This window comes from Glossina fuscipes, unplaced genomic scaffold, assembly GCF_014805625.2.
Source record: "Glossina fuscipes isolate IAEA_lab_2018 unplaced genomic scaffold, Yale_Gfus_2 116, whole genome shotgun sequence".
In the NCBI taxonomy this organism is placed as follows: Eukaryota; Metazoa; Arthropoda; class Insecta; order Diptera; family Glossinidae; genus Glossina; species Glossina fuscipes.
In genome coordinates, this window is record NW_023998459.1 from 66,107 (window position 1) to 82,203 (window position 16,097).

General features: G+C 34.0%; 1 protein-coding gene across 13 annotated transcripts; it reads left to right on the plus strand.

The window, feature by feature from the left end:
• The first annotated feature begins 992 nt into the window (after nucleotides 1-992).
• Nucleotides 993-14,723, plus strand: LOC119640214 (neprilysin-4). Of its 13 annotated transcripts, XM_038038072.1 has the most exons (3): nucleotides 1,038-1,072; nucleotides 3,655-4,579; nucleotides 13,191-14,723. In XM_038038072.1, exons 1-3 carry the CDS (start codon nucleotides 1,061-1,063, stop codon nucleotides 14,294-14,296), a joined length of 2,043 nt encoding a protein of 680 aa, XP_037894000.1. In that variant the 5' UTR covers nucleotides 1,038-1,060; the 3' UTR covers nucleotides 14,297-14,723. The 13 variants fall into 13 exon arrangements, with proteins under 13 accessions (XP_037894001.1, XP_037894000.1, XP_037893999.1 ...); XM_038038073.1 differs by lacking the exons at nucleotides 1,038-1,072; nucleotides 13,191-14,723 and adding an exon at nucleotides 993-1,024 and having other exon boundaries at nucleotides 3,655-6,080; XM_038038071.1 differs by lacking the exon at nucleotides 13,191-14,723 and having other exon boundaries at nucleotides 3,655-6,080.
• Nucleotides 14,724-16,097: the final 1,374 nt, after the last annotated feature.

Below are 16,097 nucleotides of genomic sequence, written 5' to 3' on the forward strand. Positions count from 1 at the left end.
CTGTTGCTTGGGCTAAAACGCGTTAATATACCAATTTCATGAATATATGAAAACTTGCAGTCTGCAAATTGAACTTATAAATACGTGGACACACTGACGAACAAAAAAGGTTAGGATACGAGGTTAGGGTACGAGGGTCGGTCGGTTTAAAAATGTTTGCTATATTCTTGATTGTACAATAAACAACGAATAAAAGAAAAGAAAAATGTGTAGTTATAAGCAGTTTTGGGACGTTGCAAACAGACTGAAGACATTAGCGCGCCAACCGTGGAAGATATTATATATGATATATGTCAAAGTGATTAACCGTTCTTTAATGAGTCTAGTCTTGTTAAGGAAAACAAAATAAACAAGTAAAAACATTATAGTGTGTCACGGGTCGCCCTGTGATGCTCTACAACATTTCGCTTATTACAGTTGTTGATATGACGACTTTTCAAAATAAGGGAAACGGTCGAGAAAGTAGTCTGATCCTACCGATTTTCAATAATGGTCGTCCTCGGACTAACAAATGTTGATGTACCAAAATTTATCATCTAACATCGAAAATATTGCGACTTGTAGGTTGAACACAAGCAAACAAGAAGAAAGACGGACAGATAAGCTTAAATCGACCAAGAAAGTGATTCTGAGTCGACTGGCACAATAAATGGTTGCGCTATCTTAAGTTCTTGTGCGTGTTGTATATCCGCACAAAGCTAATATGCCCTCACACCGCTAGTGTAAGGGTGTAGATGTAGGGTATAAGAACTCGTGAGAATAATTATGAAGATTGGAAGGAAGCGTCTAATAGAGACGAGTAAATTAAATTACATATGTTCATTTGTAAATGAGTTATAAATAATATTGTTGAAAAAAATGAAATTCATTAAATCAATTAGTCGCTAAATAGCAGCAATCATCGAAACACCAAGCACAAGCGTAACGCACACGTTCAAATATAATAGAAAAAGATTGTAAATAAAAACAAAAAACACTAAAACTGAAAATAAAAAATTTTCAAAATTGTTATCAACTAATCAAGGTTAAAAACAATTTGTTTTAAAATAAAGTGAAATAAATGAAGACTAAAGTAATGGTTTAAAGTGATATAAGAGAATTGTGCAAAAAATTGTCTGCGCTTTATGGCGTTCAGGGCTCCGTCATCAAGAAATTACGACGCAATTACATCTTTACGTATTTATGTTTCATTTTTGCTTTACCCTAGAAATCTTCTAACGTTGTCAACAAAACGCGTCAGTGTACTTTCCTATTCTGTCCTTCTTTCAATCTAAAATGTGCGAATCAACCGTTCCTTAAAGTGTATATAAATTATTGTAAACTGTTCATTTACTTCAATAGTGTCCGTCTAATCATTATAACATATGAGCTTTCTTGTTCAAATCACGAAAAATTTCTTATGGTTTCCTTTTAATTCACCCAGAACTCAAATATCAATTTCCTTAGCAACTTACAATTTTGATTCGCTTTATGCAAAGCATTTAGTAGTCGTCGAGCAAAGAAGTTTTTGAATAGAAGTTTGGTAACTGATTTGCAGTTGTGTATCCTGTTATGCAATTTCAGATCTCATATTTTCATTTATTCATATTTAAAAAAGTTCTGTACATAATATTGCATTTCACCTGCCAATATTAGAAATGTTATTTTCAGGTCCATTTTGGTCATACGCTGTACGTAGCAACCCAAGACACCTATTCCACTTATTAAAGAACACGTACGATTTTAACTAATCTAATCTAATCGCATCTCTATGATATTTCTTTTTAAATGTTGAATACATTACGCTAAGAAATTGAAAAGTATCTAAGGTGTGTGAGAGTATTTCAAAATTTCGTTCCTGCCAATACACGACCTATAACAAATATTTATTTCCTTACAGTACATATACCATAAAAGTGGACACGTAAATTATAGATACGATGCAATAGTTAGAAAATTGCTGGTTAACCACGATAGTTTATTGAACGGCAAAAGTTTTGCCGTCGCCACATCCAGCATCGCCGATTTTCTCCAAGGTGTCTCTTTTCATGTTAAGATCGGTTGAAACAGTTTCTTGGCGATGAGAGACACGCTCATCAGTCTACGTTTGCAGTATCGAGCACCTTAACATTTAACTGATTTTCTCATAACCGTGCATGCTCGCTTTTCGCTTAGCTCCAGACATTTTCTACCAATGATTTCTGTAGCGATTTAAAGGTCGGACCTGCTGATTATTTATGCACTCAAACTGGAAACAATATCCAAGCTTTCTTTCTTGTCATTTGATCATAAAAGTTCTGCAAAACGATGGACGAAGCAAGAGATAAATGAACATAATTAAGACAGATGTATGGATATGGCTAAGCCGATTCAAAATTTTAGGCTAACCCCACACACACACACCCATAGGCACGTAAATGGCTTATCGGAATATCATCAAAATGAACACAAAGATTCCCTAAGACATCCACTCAAAATATTGCAAAATATATGCTATTTTAAAGCAGAGTCTAAAGAACTTTTAAAAAATTTAAAAATGTTTCAGTAACTAAAAGAACAGAACTTGTATAGGAAAAATTAAAAGATAAACACTTCTACGGAAGCGATCCCAATTTCAAAAAAAATGAACGTAAACTAAAGTAATAATTAATGAAGTACTTTCTTTGTTATAATTATTACTATTATTAATTTAGCCAGAAAATAAATTGAAAGGCTAAAGTTTTAAAGCACTAGCATCCAGGTTTTTCGGCTTTTTTCTTTATTATTGCTTGAATATTTTATGCTGAAATTCCAGTTGTCTATTAACACTTCAAATCTATTATCCATACTTACGATATGTTTGTCACGAGCTATTTTTGAGACCGGACCATTTTTGTAAAGGCGATTCTTAATTTTTATTATTTAAGGCCATTTCCTCTGTATAATACACAGCTTATCGCAGCAGAGTAGTATGTTGATTTCATTGGTTTGCGATTGTTACACAGTCATATAAAGTGGTTTTTTCGGTGTACTTTAAATTCCATGCTTTTTTGGGTTTACACTTGTAAACTGTTCCAGTATATTCTCGTTTTACCTGACAAAAAAGACATCATGCTATCATTAACCTGTGTAATTTCTTCATGTAGTTGACAGCAGCTACAGGCAATTACGCAAATATGATAGCGTTTAGCAAACGGGTCGTCGTATGTTTCTCCCATAATTTCAAGCGAACCCTTAAGGAATGTATGGAAAATTTTTCTTTCTTAAATTTAATCAGACGTTTTTAATAAGCGAAGTTCTTGATATTACAATCAAAGGAAAAGACAAAAATTTTCAGTGGTCTGCTAACTACAGGTAGAGGGACGCAGAAGTGGGTTTTTTTATTTGGCTTTTGAAATAAGCCTAAAACAAAAAAATTCGAAACAAAATCTTAAGACTACATGGTCTACTTGATAAAGCTTTGAGGCCATAACCGTGATTCTATAAGGCATACAGAAGTGTGTAAGTTGAGTTTGAAAGGAAAAGACAGATCCGCTACAATTAATTCAAAATTTGAAGATTACTTGGAATTGGTTCGTTTTGTGAAAGAACTGAGTTTTCAAAAACTTTTAACTTTGGTATAAATATTTCTCTTGATGGTGGAATATAAAAGTAATTGCCACATATATAATGTGAATTTGAAAATTAATATTCTAGATGTATTTAAAGACGAATGTAGAAACGTTCAAAGTATCAATAACCGGTTTACTATTATTCGTATTAGTAAGAAAGGACAATGGCTGTTGGGCACAAACCAGTATTGCTGATGTCGTTATTTTAAACGATTTACTAAATTGGGAGCATATAAACAGAACGTGTTTGGCACGAGATTGCGATGAGCAGGTGAATTTAAAGCAGTTGCAGCAGATCAACACATACATGAATGATGAGGCTGACCCGTGTGAAGATTTCCACAAGTACGCTTGTGAGCATTGGAAAAAAGAACATCCAAACGAGATGACCATGGCCGCAGTTGCCTATAAACAAATCACAAAAAAACTTTTGGAAATATTTGAGGATAATAAATCAGAATTTAAAGCCGAATTACGAAACAATGCAATATACCACAAACTGAACGACTATTATAAGGTGTGTAAAGAAAACGAACAACAAAACTCGTCGATATTATGGTTGTACTTGAACGAGTTGAACGAGATGGGTTTTGTAAGGCATTCGGAAAATCCTAGCTGGTTACAGACCTACAAGGAATTACAGCTACTTATGGATAATCCTTATTTTTGGGAGTTCAATATTAATGAGCTGAATAAATCGAGATATTTTTTAAATATTGACGTAGCTCAAAATCCGAAGAAGGCCAATATTTCAATTAATTTATACCAGGTTTTAAAAACTATCACTTCACTCTCTTTCGAAGAGTTACAAACAAAATTTCTTACTTTGGAAAATGAAGTAAATGAAATCATTAATGGAGTCTGTCCCAGTGATTGTTCGCTACCGGAAACACTTACTTATGAAGAGCTTTTGCAAAAACAAACCTCCATTAATTGGCCAGATGTATTAAGTAATTTTAAATTACATTCCAAAGATAAGCTAAAAATTGATGGCATTGATACGTTGGAAAATTTATTTGCTTATCTAAATCGACAAGATTCTCATTTACTGTATGTTTATAACTTATTTAAGTTTCTGAGTCATTTCGAAGCTGATAAATTGAACTTCTTGGACAACGTACATAGTCCTTACAAATGTGTCCATCATATGCGTAAAATATTTGATTTACCTATGAATTATTTATACGAGAAAGTTTTCTATAGCAAGATACGAACAGAAAGCGATCAATTGATCAAGAACGTTTTTGAGGAATTAAAACAAACGTTTGCCGAAATTGTCGAAGAAAACCAACTAAAATTTGCAGACAGAAATAAGAAATATCTCATGAGCAAATTGAATGGGGTTTCTTTAAATATAGGAAACTTACCTGCAAATGTTTCTGATGATTTTTACCAAAATTATTTGCAAGATTATCAAGTAACAAACAATTTCTATCTTAATCATCTTTTGGCTTTGAAGCATTATTATACTCAGCAACTTTCATTGGCGTCTTCCTTAAAGGACTCTACTCCTTGGATTTCGTTTCAAAATTACGATCCTTTTGTGCTGGACAGTGCCACTTCGACGGCTGGCTATTCTTATGTAACGGCTGCGATCACCTTACCGTTTAGTTATCTGCAAGTACCCTTTTATACGCCTCAATTTTGGCCGTCTTTACTCTATGGGGACTTAGCAACTACTCTGGGTCATGAATTGATTCATGCTTTTGACCCTACATTTTTAAGCTTTGACAGTGATGGAAAACTAGCCAATTTGGATTTCGAATTAATTTCCAAAAACTGGCACTACAAGAACGCTATAAACTGTTTGCTCCGTATACCCACTCAGTTCTTAGAAGAGCGTGTAGCTGACGTTAGTGGAAGTCGTTTGGCTTTATTAACTTTTAAACGTAAATATTTATTTTCTCCAAGTAATGCCAAACTATTTTTCTTACAATATGCTCAATTCTTCTGTGGGACCGCTGAGAACTTTGCAGCATTCAATGAAGAAGATACTTCCCATGATATGGATAGCGTCCGCTTAAATTACACTATGTCGAATTTGCTAGAGTTTGCAGAGACGTTCGGCTGTCGATCGGATGCGTCTATGAATCCAAGAACTAAGTGTCAATTATGGTAATAGATTTAAAGAGCTACGAATATTCTCCTAGTGTTACCATTATATTTTCTCAAACAAGCAACGATATTCTAGCCAAACATGCACTGACGCATTCTAATTAACTAACTTAAACTAGCTTAAACAAGGCCGCGCGCTGTTCTTGAATTGTTGCTGTTCTGGTTGCTCTTGACTAAAAGAATGATAAGCCTGCGATGTCCGTCTTTATCTAGAAGGCTACTATTTTCGTTAGGCGAACTTCAACTAACTGTGCACTCCCTTTAAACACACATTTAAATAATTACTGTTTTATAATATAATTGCACAGATATTTATATTGATATATTGACATTGTTCATTTAAATCGAGTTTGATGTGTTATCTAAATTAAGCAATAAATCTCATTTAAAAAAGTGTTTATCTGCACAAGGACTTCTGGTTTTTTTCTAATTTTTTCAGGATACTCTTTAGAATTAGGCCTGCTGTTACCGCTTTAATCGTACGTTGGGATCGTGAACTGTAAAATCCATTTTAATAGTAAAACATTATCTGAGAAGAATTACGGATAAGAATAAGAAGTAAGAAGATTATGTATGGCCGTGGCCGACTCTTTTTTACCTATTTTTTGTACCTTCCATTTGAAAGAAAGGAAAACAGGAAAAAGTGTGGATAATGCATATCACGCACTAGAGCAATCGCAAAACCGCTCATGATGCGTCATGCAAACAAAAGATAAAAAGAACAATGCAAATGTAAAAGACGTGCCTTTCTTCTTTTACGTTTGTTACATTTCTTTTCAAATTTTTTTTAGATAAGATAAACGCCCTGCATGCACCTGGAGCATTTATCCGGCGCTTTAGTGACGGTTGAGAATAAATTTTTCCTTTTGTGTTCTACGTGGCCGCCATTGCTAATAATATACGTTAAAAAGTCTGACATTTTGATTAGTCTGCGCGATAGACGCGACTCAATACAAACCCCTTAATGGCGTTTCAACTAATACGAGGACAAATCGCTGTAAAGTACTAGTAATGGCTTTGCAAAATATAAATTAAGCCAAGTGTACAACGTAGAAGAGCCAAGACCAGGATTTCAACTCTCTTGTCTCTAGCGAGTCACCTGAGCTGACCGTTTGCCATTTTCGTAGTATAAATGCGTATTACGCGGGTCCTATTAATAGGGGGTCTAGTTCAACAGATGACAGACTAGAGACAGACATGTACTATCTTTTCTTGGCTTGTGCAACGTTCTTACGGTGATCCAAAATTCATCCAACAGTTATTCTAAAGCTTTCGCCAAAGCAAATGTATCGGTCCATCATAAACTTGAACACAATCGTTCTGCCTAAACACGGTTTTAGGCAAAGAACAGGTTTGAGGTCTCTAAAATATAGCTGTGCGCCTGGACCTGATTAGATTCTATCATATATACACAAATCATGCTCTGTCGACCTACATGGTGTTATTTCAATGATTTAATCAGTTCTTGAAATCAGTTGCTTTTACTTTGTATTGAAAGAGTAGTTCCTTTATTCCAATTCACAAATGTGGAAATAGACATCACGTTAAGAACTATAGAAGCATGGTGAAGTACTCCTCCAACACAAAGGGAACACATCTGATTTCAAGGATTGATTAAAATCATTGAAATAATATCACATTGCTCGACAGAACTTGTTTTAAGTATACATTATCGAATCCCATCAGCTTCAGGCGCAGAACTATAACTTAGAGACCAAAAACTATGATGTTTTAGCATTCTCTGAAATGACCAAGTTAGGAATCAAAACCGATCTAGCGGGTACGGATATTTGCCATTTGAATCAGAATTAAAAGTTGAAAAGTTTAGGGGGAAATATTCAAGGGACCATGATATCTATAATAAGAGAAAATACAACTTCATGGATGACACGGCCCTTCAGATACACTAAAAAGTGGACAGCGATTTACAACCATCTCCGGGAAGTTGGCGAAGCAAGGATCTAGCAGTCTGCCATTACCATTAGGAGTTCGGATGTATTGAAGTAAATTACGATCAAATAGAGCTATCGTGTTTTTCCAGAATTATTACTATAACTTGTGGTAAATTGAAGTCACAGTGACTATATCAGTAGATTTAGACTTTTCGCCCAGGTCACAAATGAGGGCAGCAGGTTTCTTGTAAATGGGGATATCCGCCTTTGGTGGAATGTAAGAGCAAGTTGCGTACAACTGCTTATTGGCAATTTTCGCCCGAATGGCAATAAATTCAAAGTCGGGAGGAGTAGCAATTTCAATTGAATAGGACAGGACCGCAGCAGATATGGCAATTAAGACACCATCACCAATGCGATCCAATCGACTCTTTCTGCAAACCTAGAAAGAATTTTAAAAAAGTTCCGACGAATGTAGATCAGGCTTTAACCAAGTTTAAGCGAAGGCCAAACAGGAAAACTGCATGCTCACTAAGTTTAGGAAAGTAGAGTGAACTTTTGAGCGTACGCCCCTAACATGTTGATAAATGAAAGTTATTGGGCCTGAAGAAACATCTAGTTTTCTGAGGATGAAAGAGTAACCGAATTAATATTACAGAGTCAATCCCGAGGAACGAATTCCGTAATTAAGAATCCAAATGGCCACAATGATTTGTTTCACAAAATTTCCATGTTTTCAGCTGCAACCAACACTTTAAAAGACGAGATAGCTCTAGCTTGAGATGGAGCTAATTTGGAAATGCTTACTCGCTTCAACTTTACAGCTAAATAACTTTTTATTGCATCCACAGCCCAGATTTGACACGAATATTGCCTTTCTGGGGGAGACTGCTGACAAGCTTACGTCATCCCTACTAGACAGTAGAACAGTATTTGCAGGTAGAGAACGTGCAGCTTGTGCGAGTTGCCCAGCATGGTGATCAGCAGACACCATCAAACAGCCAGCGGGTGAGTCGGATTTGTTACTTTTATTAATATTTTTTGGAGATGTGCACAAAGTAGCACCAATGGCACCAATGGCAGGAGATATCCCTGCCCATTCAACATATCTAGACCGCGAGGAGCTTCCCTGCTTATTTGCAACTATTTTATTATCGGCCCACTAGTGGAAACGCTAACGTCCTTTGTAAACAAGGATGGAGCATTCACATGAGTCGATCGATCAGATCTAGCCGAAGGCGGAGGTAAGGTAGCACATGCTACACTACGAGTTGGTCTTTTACAGTCTTGAGGAGAAGATGAGTGTTCTAAATAACGGCGCTTATTGAACATAGACTTAATGTTCTCAATCTCTCCACACAATGTAACGAGATAAATGAATGACCATGACAATGAAAATGAAAAAACCAAACTACTTCTGTAAATTGACAGAAAAGTGTGGAAGATGAAATACATTTTCAGTTAAACGAATGTCGTTATTTCAACGAAGTTCCAAGAAGAGTCAATGGCAAGAAGGATAAAAAATACCGTGGGCTGCAAATTCAATAGATGATGATTTCGTTGAAAAATTAACCTTATAAGATGTTCTATAAAACTTTTTTAAATGATTCTAAATTCCACATTTTGGATCTTTCATCTATAAGAGGAAGACGAAAAATATATGGAAATATTAAATTACTTCCATTGGACATCGTCACTAGATCTGTAACGAACGATAAACATAAAATTATTATGTTTTTACTACCAAACATCCCTCCAGTTTTTAAGGAACATTTGAAGAGTCGTTAAATCTGCTAATAATAAAAGCCTAAAATAATAAAATTGAAGTACTTTTTAAAAATAATTAATAAATGTCCATAAAATATTTCTTTAAGATTATTGTTTCTAATAAAACTCATAGTTTTTTTTTATCCGTTTCAATTTTACTTAATTTCCCAAGACATTTTTCTTAAGTTTTCTCTCGCTCGTGTTTCTGCCCACCTCAAATCTCTTTTCTTTTACCTTTTTCCATTCCTTTTTTTCGCAAAGGTCATCTGAGCAACAACCATTTCTCAACGTGCGAGATTACCAACCGGCTTTCTGCACGGTTGTATTTGTAACAATTATTACAAAAATATAAAACAATTGTTAGAATCTGCGTGCAAAAACTTCCAAAGTTTCTATGAAATTGAAGTCGATATCTTAATTTTTGCCACGAGAAAGAAGTCCGCAATATAGACATGCAGACATACAGACGGACAGACATGACTTAGTCAATTCGGAACTTCATACTAATCAAGAATACCTTATAAGTTCCCTGAAGCTTTCTTTCGTGTGTTGCAAACATTATGCCAAAATGAGTATATCGCTCATCCCTCAGCGGTGGGTATAAAAATATTATTATATATATATTATTATAAAAGAATTAGAATAAACTATCTAATTTTCTGGCTTTTTTTTACTTTAGGTGAACCAATGCAGGATTTAGAGGTAGGCATTATAGCAGAAAGGAAAAATAAATTAAATTTTGGAATTTCGATAAAAGCTTTTATATTATAGCATTGAATTCAAAATTTTGCAGACCAAGCCGATGCAACATATTCAAAAAAAAAAATAAATAAATAAATAATGTTAGTACAATTCCAGTAAGGAAAGATGCCAATTATTAATCTTTTTGGACGTTACCTTTGGAATGATAGCACTAGATTACCACTCCTGATAACTGCTAAGAATAAACATATTGACGTCAAGTAATTAAGCATTGTATAGTGAGTACAGACAAAATAGCAAAAACAAGCAAAATTGTATTGGGCACTAGGCCGGCTACTAGATACCTTACATCACTCGGCCTGATATAATTCTTCATTAATCCACAATTTCATAAGAACCCTTATATGCCAAATTGATCCATTTTATAAAGTCTTACTTTTATTTAGGGATACTTACATGGAAGGGTCAAAACATTCCTCAGTTTGATTCAAATTTTTGCGCACGAATATTGTATGGCGGAATAGTGTTACCCATTTTTGTCCAGAAATTTTGGAAATTGGAATTTTCTTTTTGTATACCGAGTTTTTTAAAGTGGTCGCGAATGTGGTTCGATTCAATCGATTTTCGATGGTATCAGACAGACAGACGGAAAGATATATCTAATTCAATTCGGAAAATGATTTTGAAATGATCGGCATAGTGAAAGTTAAGTCATTCTTATAAGTCCTTATGTGTATCACATATATCCACACAAATTTAATATACTCCACATTACAAATAGTGTATGATACGAAATGTAATGAGAACTGTACAGTCCAGAAGAGATTAAAGGGAGCAAATAAATTAAATGACATTTGCTTATTTAGTAAAAAATAACAATTTAAAAATCTTATATTTATTGAATTAATTAGTCGTTAAGTAGAAGTAGTCATCGAAAGTATAACATTAAGTGGAGCATAACATTTCTGAAACCAACTTTAAACTTAAGAAAAATAAATAAATAAAGAAATTAAAAAATACATACCTGAAATATTCTTCGTTATGTGAAGGGAGAAAAATTACTATAAAAATAAATGTTAGATTAAATGGAAAGACGATAACAAAGCATATCATTTACTTAAAAGTGAAGTGACCTTCATTAAGGTTAATACTAATTATTGTACATCTTGATACACCAATATGTATGCACCATCAAATCTTAGCTAGAGCTTAAGGCTAGATGTTTAACTTCTTCGAACGCTCTACAATTTTTATTTTAAAGCGATACTTTTATTCGGTACGCTTTAACCAAAAATTGTATTATGCGGCTCCTGCGTTTCTCTTTGTCCGGAACATCACATTAAAATTTCCATATTGTATATAAGTAACAGTATAAGATGTTGGGAAAATTATTCCTTTTCCTTTATATGTAAATCCATAAGAGCATCTAGGGTCTATATTTTGTTTACGATTTCGTTTTAGTATACGCATAACATAGGTGTAAAAGTTTGGTCCAAATCTACTAAACTAAACGTGATATTCAACAGTTCTATGCAAGAACGCGTTTAGCCATTCCGCAGTCGCGCAGTTATTTATGGAAGCCTTAACTTCAGTTTACCGATCAGAATGGTTTCTGTACTTAATTCGTGGAAAGGAACTTTTAAAATCTATTTTGACTCATGTTTTTCTTCGCGTTAACATTTAATACATGGATTTCACAATTATCTTTGCTATGAAACTAAATAAAAAATAACGCATTGGATTTTACACATCGTAGTAAAGTTCTGCTTAGATTACAAAGTCTACAAGAAATTTTGTATTTGTATTTCAAGCTTTGGGTTAATAGAACAAACCATGAGTTGTGCGAATGGGTGTAAATCATTTCCAATTGTGATCGAGATAAAAACTATTAGGAAAGTGATTCTATCAGAATACATACTACGGCACTTCTCTTATGCTTATATGACTTTAAAAAGAATGCAAGACAACTATCAATTATACGTGAACGTCAAGAGTTGTAAGGATAGAGAGACGGATGAGTTCAATTGGTTCTTTTTGTGAAATAATTAACTTTTCAAAGACCTTTAATTTAGGTATAAATTTTTCTCTTGATGCTGGAATGTAAAAGTAAACACTATACTATATTATATGCATATGTACTAAACCAATACATATACGAACCAATTGAATTTAAATACAGCACAATATATATATATATGAATTTGAACATTACTATTCCAGATGTATTTAAAAACAAATTTTAAAACATTGAAAATATCAATAACCGTTTTACTATTGTTCGCATTAATAAGAAAGCCCACGGACAGTTGGGCACAAGCCAATATTGCTGATGTTGTTATATTAAACGATTTACTAAATTGGGAGCATGTAAACAGAACGTGTTTGGCACGAGATTGTGATGAGCACGTGAATTTAAAGCAGTTGCAGCAAATCAACACATACATGAATGATGAGGCTGACCCGTGTGAAGATTTTCACAAGTACGCTTGTGAGCATTGGAAAATAGAACATCCAAACGAGATGACCATGGCCGCAGTTGCCTATAAACAAATCACAAAAAAACTTTTGGAAATATTTGAGGATAATAAATCAGAATTTAAAGCCGAATTACAAAACAATGCAATATACCGGAAACTGAACGACTATTATAAGGTGTGTAAAGAAAACGAACAACAAAACTCGTCGATATTATGGTTGTACTTGAACGAGTTGAACGAGATGGGTTTTCTAAGGCCTTCGGAAAATCCTAGCTGGTTACAGACCTACAAGGAATTACAGCTACTTATGGATAATCCTTATTTTTGGCGGTTCTCTATGGAGAAGTTGACAAAATCGAAATATATTTTAACCATTGACAAACCTGAAAATCTAAACGAAACAAACATTACGATCGATTTATATGAAACTTTAAAAAATTTCACTACTCTTTCTTTGGAAGAATTGCAAACAAAATTTCTTTCTTTAGAAAATAGAATAAATGAGATTATTGATGCGGATTGCGCCAGTAAGTGTGTTCCAGCCGAAACACTTACTTATGAAGAACTTTTGCAAAAACAAACCTCAATTAATTGGGCAGATGTGTTAAGTAATTTCCAGTTGCAGTCCAAGGATAACGTAACAGCTGACAGCATTGAGACGTTGGAAAATTTATTTGCTTATCTAAATCGACAAGATTCTCATTTACTGTATGTTTATAACTTATTTAAGTTTCTGAGTCATTTGGAATCTGATAAATTGAACTTCTTGGACAACGTACATAGTCCTTACAAATGTGTCCATCATATGCGTAAAATATTTGATTTACCTATGAATTATTTATACGAGAAAGTTTTCTATAGCAAGATACGAACAGAAAGCGATCAATTGATCAAGAACGTTTTTGAGGAATTAAAACAAACGTTTGCCGAAATTGTCGAAGAAAACCAACTAAAATTTGCAGACAGAAATAAGAAATATCTCATGAGCAAATTGAATGGGGTTTCTTTAAATATAGGAAACTTACCTGCAAATGTTTCTGATGATTTTTACCAAAATTATTTGCAAGATTATCAAGCAACAAACAATTTCTATCTTAATCATCTTTTGGCTTTGAAGCATTATTATACTCAACAACTTTCACTGGGTTCCTCCTTAAATGACAACGCTCCTTGGTTTTCATTTGAATCCCTCGATCCTTTTGTGCTGGACAGTATTTCGACGGCTACCTATTTCTCTGTAACGAATATGATTACATTACCATTTACTTATCTGCAAGTACCCTTTTATTCCCCTCAATTTTGGCCCCCTTTGCTCTATGGGGATTTGGCAACTACTATGGGTCATGAATTAATCCATGCGTTCGATCCCGGTAGTTTGGTTTACGACAGTGGTGGTAAGCTGGCTGAAATGGAATTCAAATTAATATCCAAAAACTGGCATTACAAGAATGCTATAAAATGTTTGAACCATAAACCTACTGAATTCTTAGACGAGCGTGTAGCTGACGTTAGTGGTAGCCGATTGGCTTTATTAACTTTTAAACGAAAATATTTTTTTTCGCCAAGTAATGCCAAAATGTTTTTTTTACAATACGCTCAGTTCTTTTGCGGTAACGCTGACAATTTTGGTGAATTTCATGCTCAGGATTCGACTCATGATATAGACGGCGTTCGCTTAAATTACACTCTATCGCATTCATCTGAGTTCGCAGAAATTTTTGGTTGTCCGACGGATAGTCCTATGAATCCGAGAACTAAGTGTCAGCTATGGTAATGGATTTAAAAAGCTGCAAGCGTTCATTTAGTTTTATTATTATTCTCTTTGAAAACATGTCAAACAATGACATCCTAACCAAACATCCATTGAAGGATTCTAATTAAGTTTTTTTTTCTTTTTTTTATTGTGCTCTCATTTACTCAACACATGACCACACACGCAAAATAGGTATATAAACTTTTTGTTGCTCGTGTTGGAAGTCGTTTAAAATTCTACGTGACTGATTGTTGTTGGTTATGGCGTTGTTGTTACGTTTAAAGGGTCGGTCAAATATTTTATAAATGATTAATTAGAACGAGAGTTAATTAAAAGGGTCGGTAACAGACAACAGCGATGTTTCAAACTCAAAAGAGGCTTGCTGCCCATTTTATATATTGAAATATTAAAAATTTATTAACAAACCGAAAAAGAAGCATTAGTAACAAAAAAAAAAAAAAAAACTGAAGCGAAGATATGGTGAAAATATATATTTAATTTTAAAAATTTAAAACAAATACATTTAATTTCTTTACTTTTTATTGTTTAATAATTTTAATAAAACCGTCAGATTTATATCAATAAACAACTAAGCACTAAGAGTTTTCTGAAATCATTTTTGCACACTTTGCTTTCTATCGAATGAAAATTTTCTGAAACATATTTTATATTTTACGTTTTAAGCGAACTTTAGCATGCGAACGCTACAAGAAGATTGCAATAAAGAAATACTTTACTATACCAAACGCAAGAACATATATCTGATTTCAGTTTATTATGGTCTGACTATGTCGAAAAATCTAAAGAAAACTGTGTTTTTGTAAATCATTGCGCAGCCCTTGCAGGAACTGTTTATAAGCTTAGTTTCTGTACAAAATTAAAGATACTCCACCAATATAGACCACTATTTCAGCTTTATTTGCTTAGCAAAGGATATACCATCGCCCTTCGGCTATATTGTAGAAGACCACGAACTCAAGATAAATAATTGTACAAGCAAGTGAAGCTGCGGTGTAATACGAATGATATTAGAAACTTCGTCTTTTTGCGATTCAACGGCCAAATGCTTATAAGTACCCTGAGGACCTCAAGACCTAAACGGATATGGTCCACATTTAATCGTCAAATACTTTATTATTGATCCATTTTCTTCATAATATGTCAAAAATTATACTTTATGCCAAAGAAATTCTTACTTTTGATGAGAACATTAATACGGGAAAGATCTGAAATATAGAAGGTTATGGTCCGAATTATGGCATGAATTGATAGAAAAAGTTACTACTTTGCACCAATTTTTTTCATACAATAATAACAATTATACCTTGCTTACGCTAGGCAAATATAACCAAGCAATGAATATTGTCGCGCATTTTTAGATAGGTGTTATATAAGTAATGGTGTATTTCGTTCGTTATTTTCTATGGAGTTCGTTCTTGGGGTAATCCGTCTTAATGCACAGAATTTCATTGAAATATTCGGAAAAGTGGACCTTTTGGATAAAGCACGACCTTGCAAGGAGATATCAACGGGCATGCAAGCTATTGTGTCGGTGAGTAGGAAAAAATAAAACTATCAGATGTGTTGCAGCGTACAAAAATTCCTAGGAAACGATGGCCCAATACTTTCGTAGGAGAGGAAAAATTACGTATGTAATATTTGTACATATAACGAGGGTATAAAAGTGGAACTTTACCTACGGGGTGATTGTAAGAGTAGTACGATCCAATCCATTTTCAGTCGCGTCCATTCCTCTGCCAAGACATGGAAGTGTAGCAGAATGTTCCTCAAAGCTTCCATCCACAATGTGTCACAAAATATC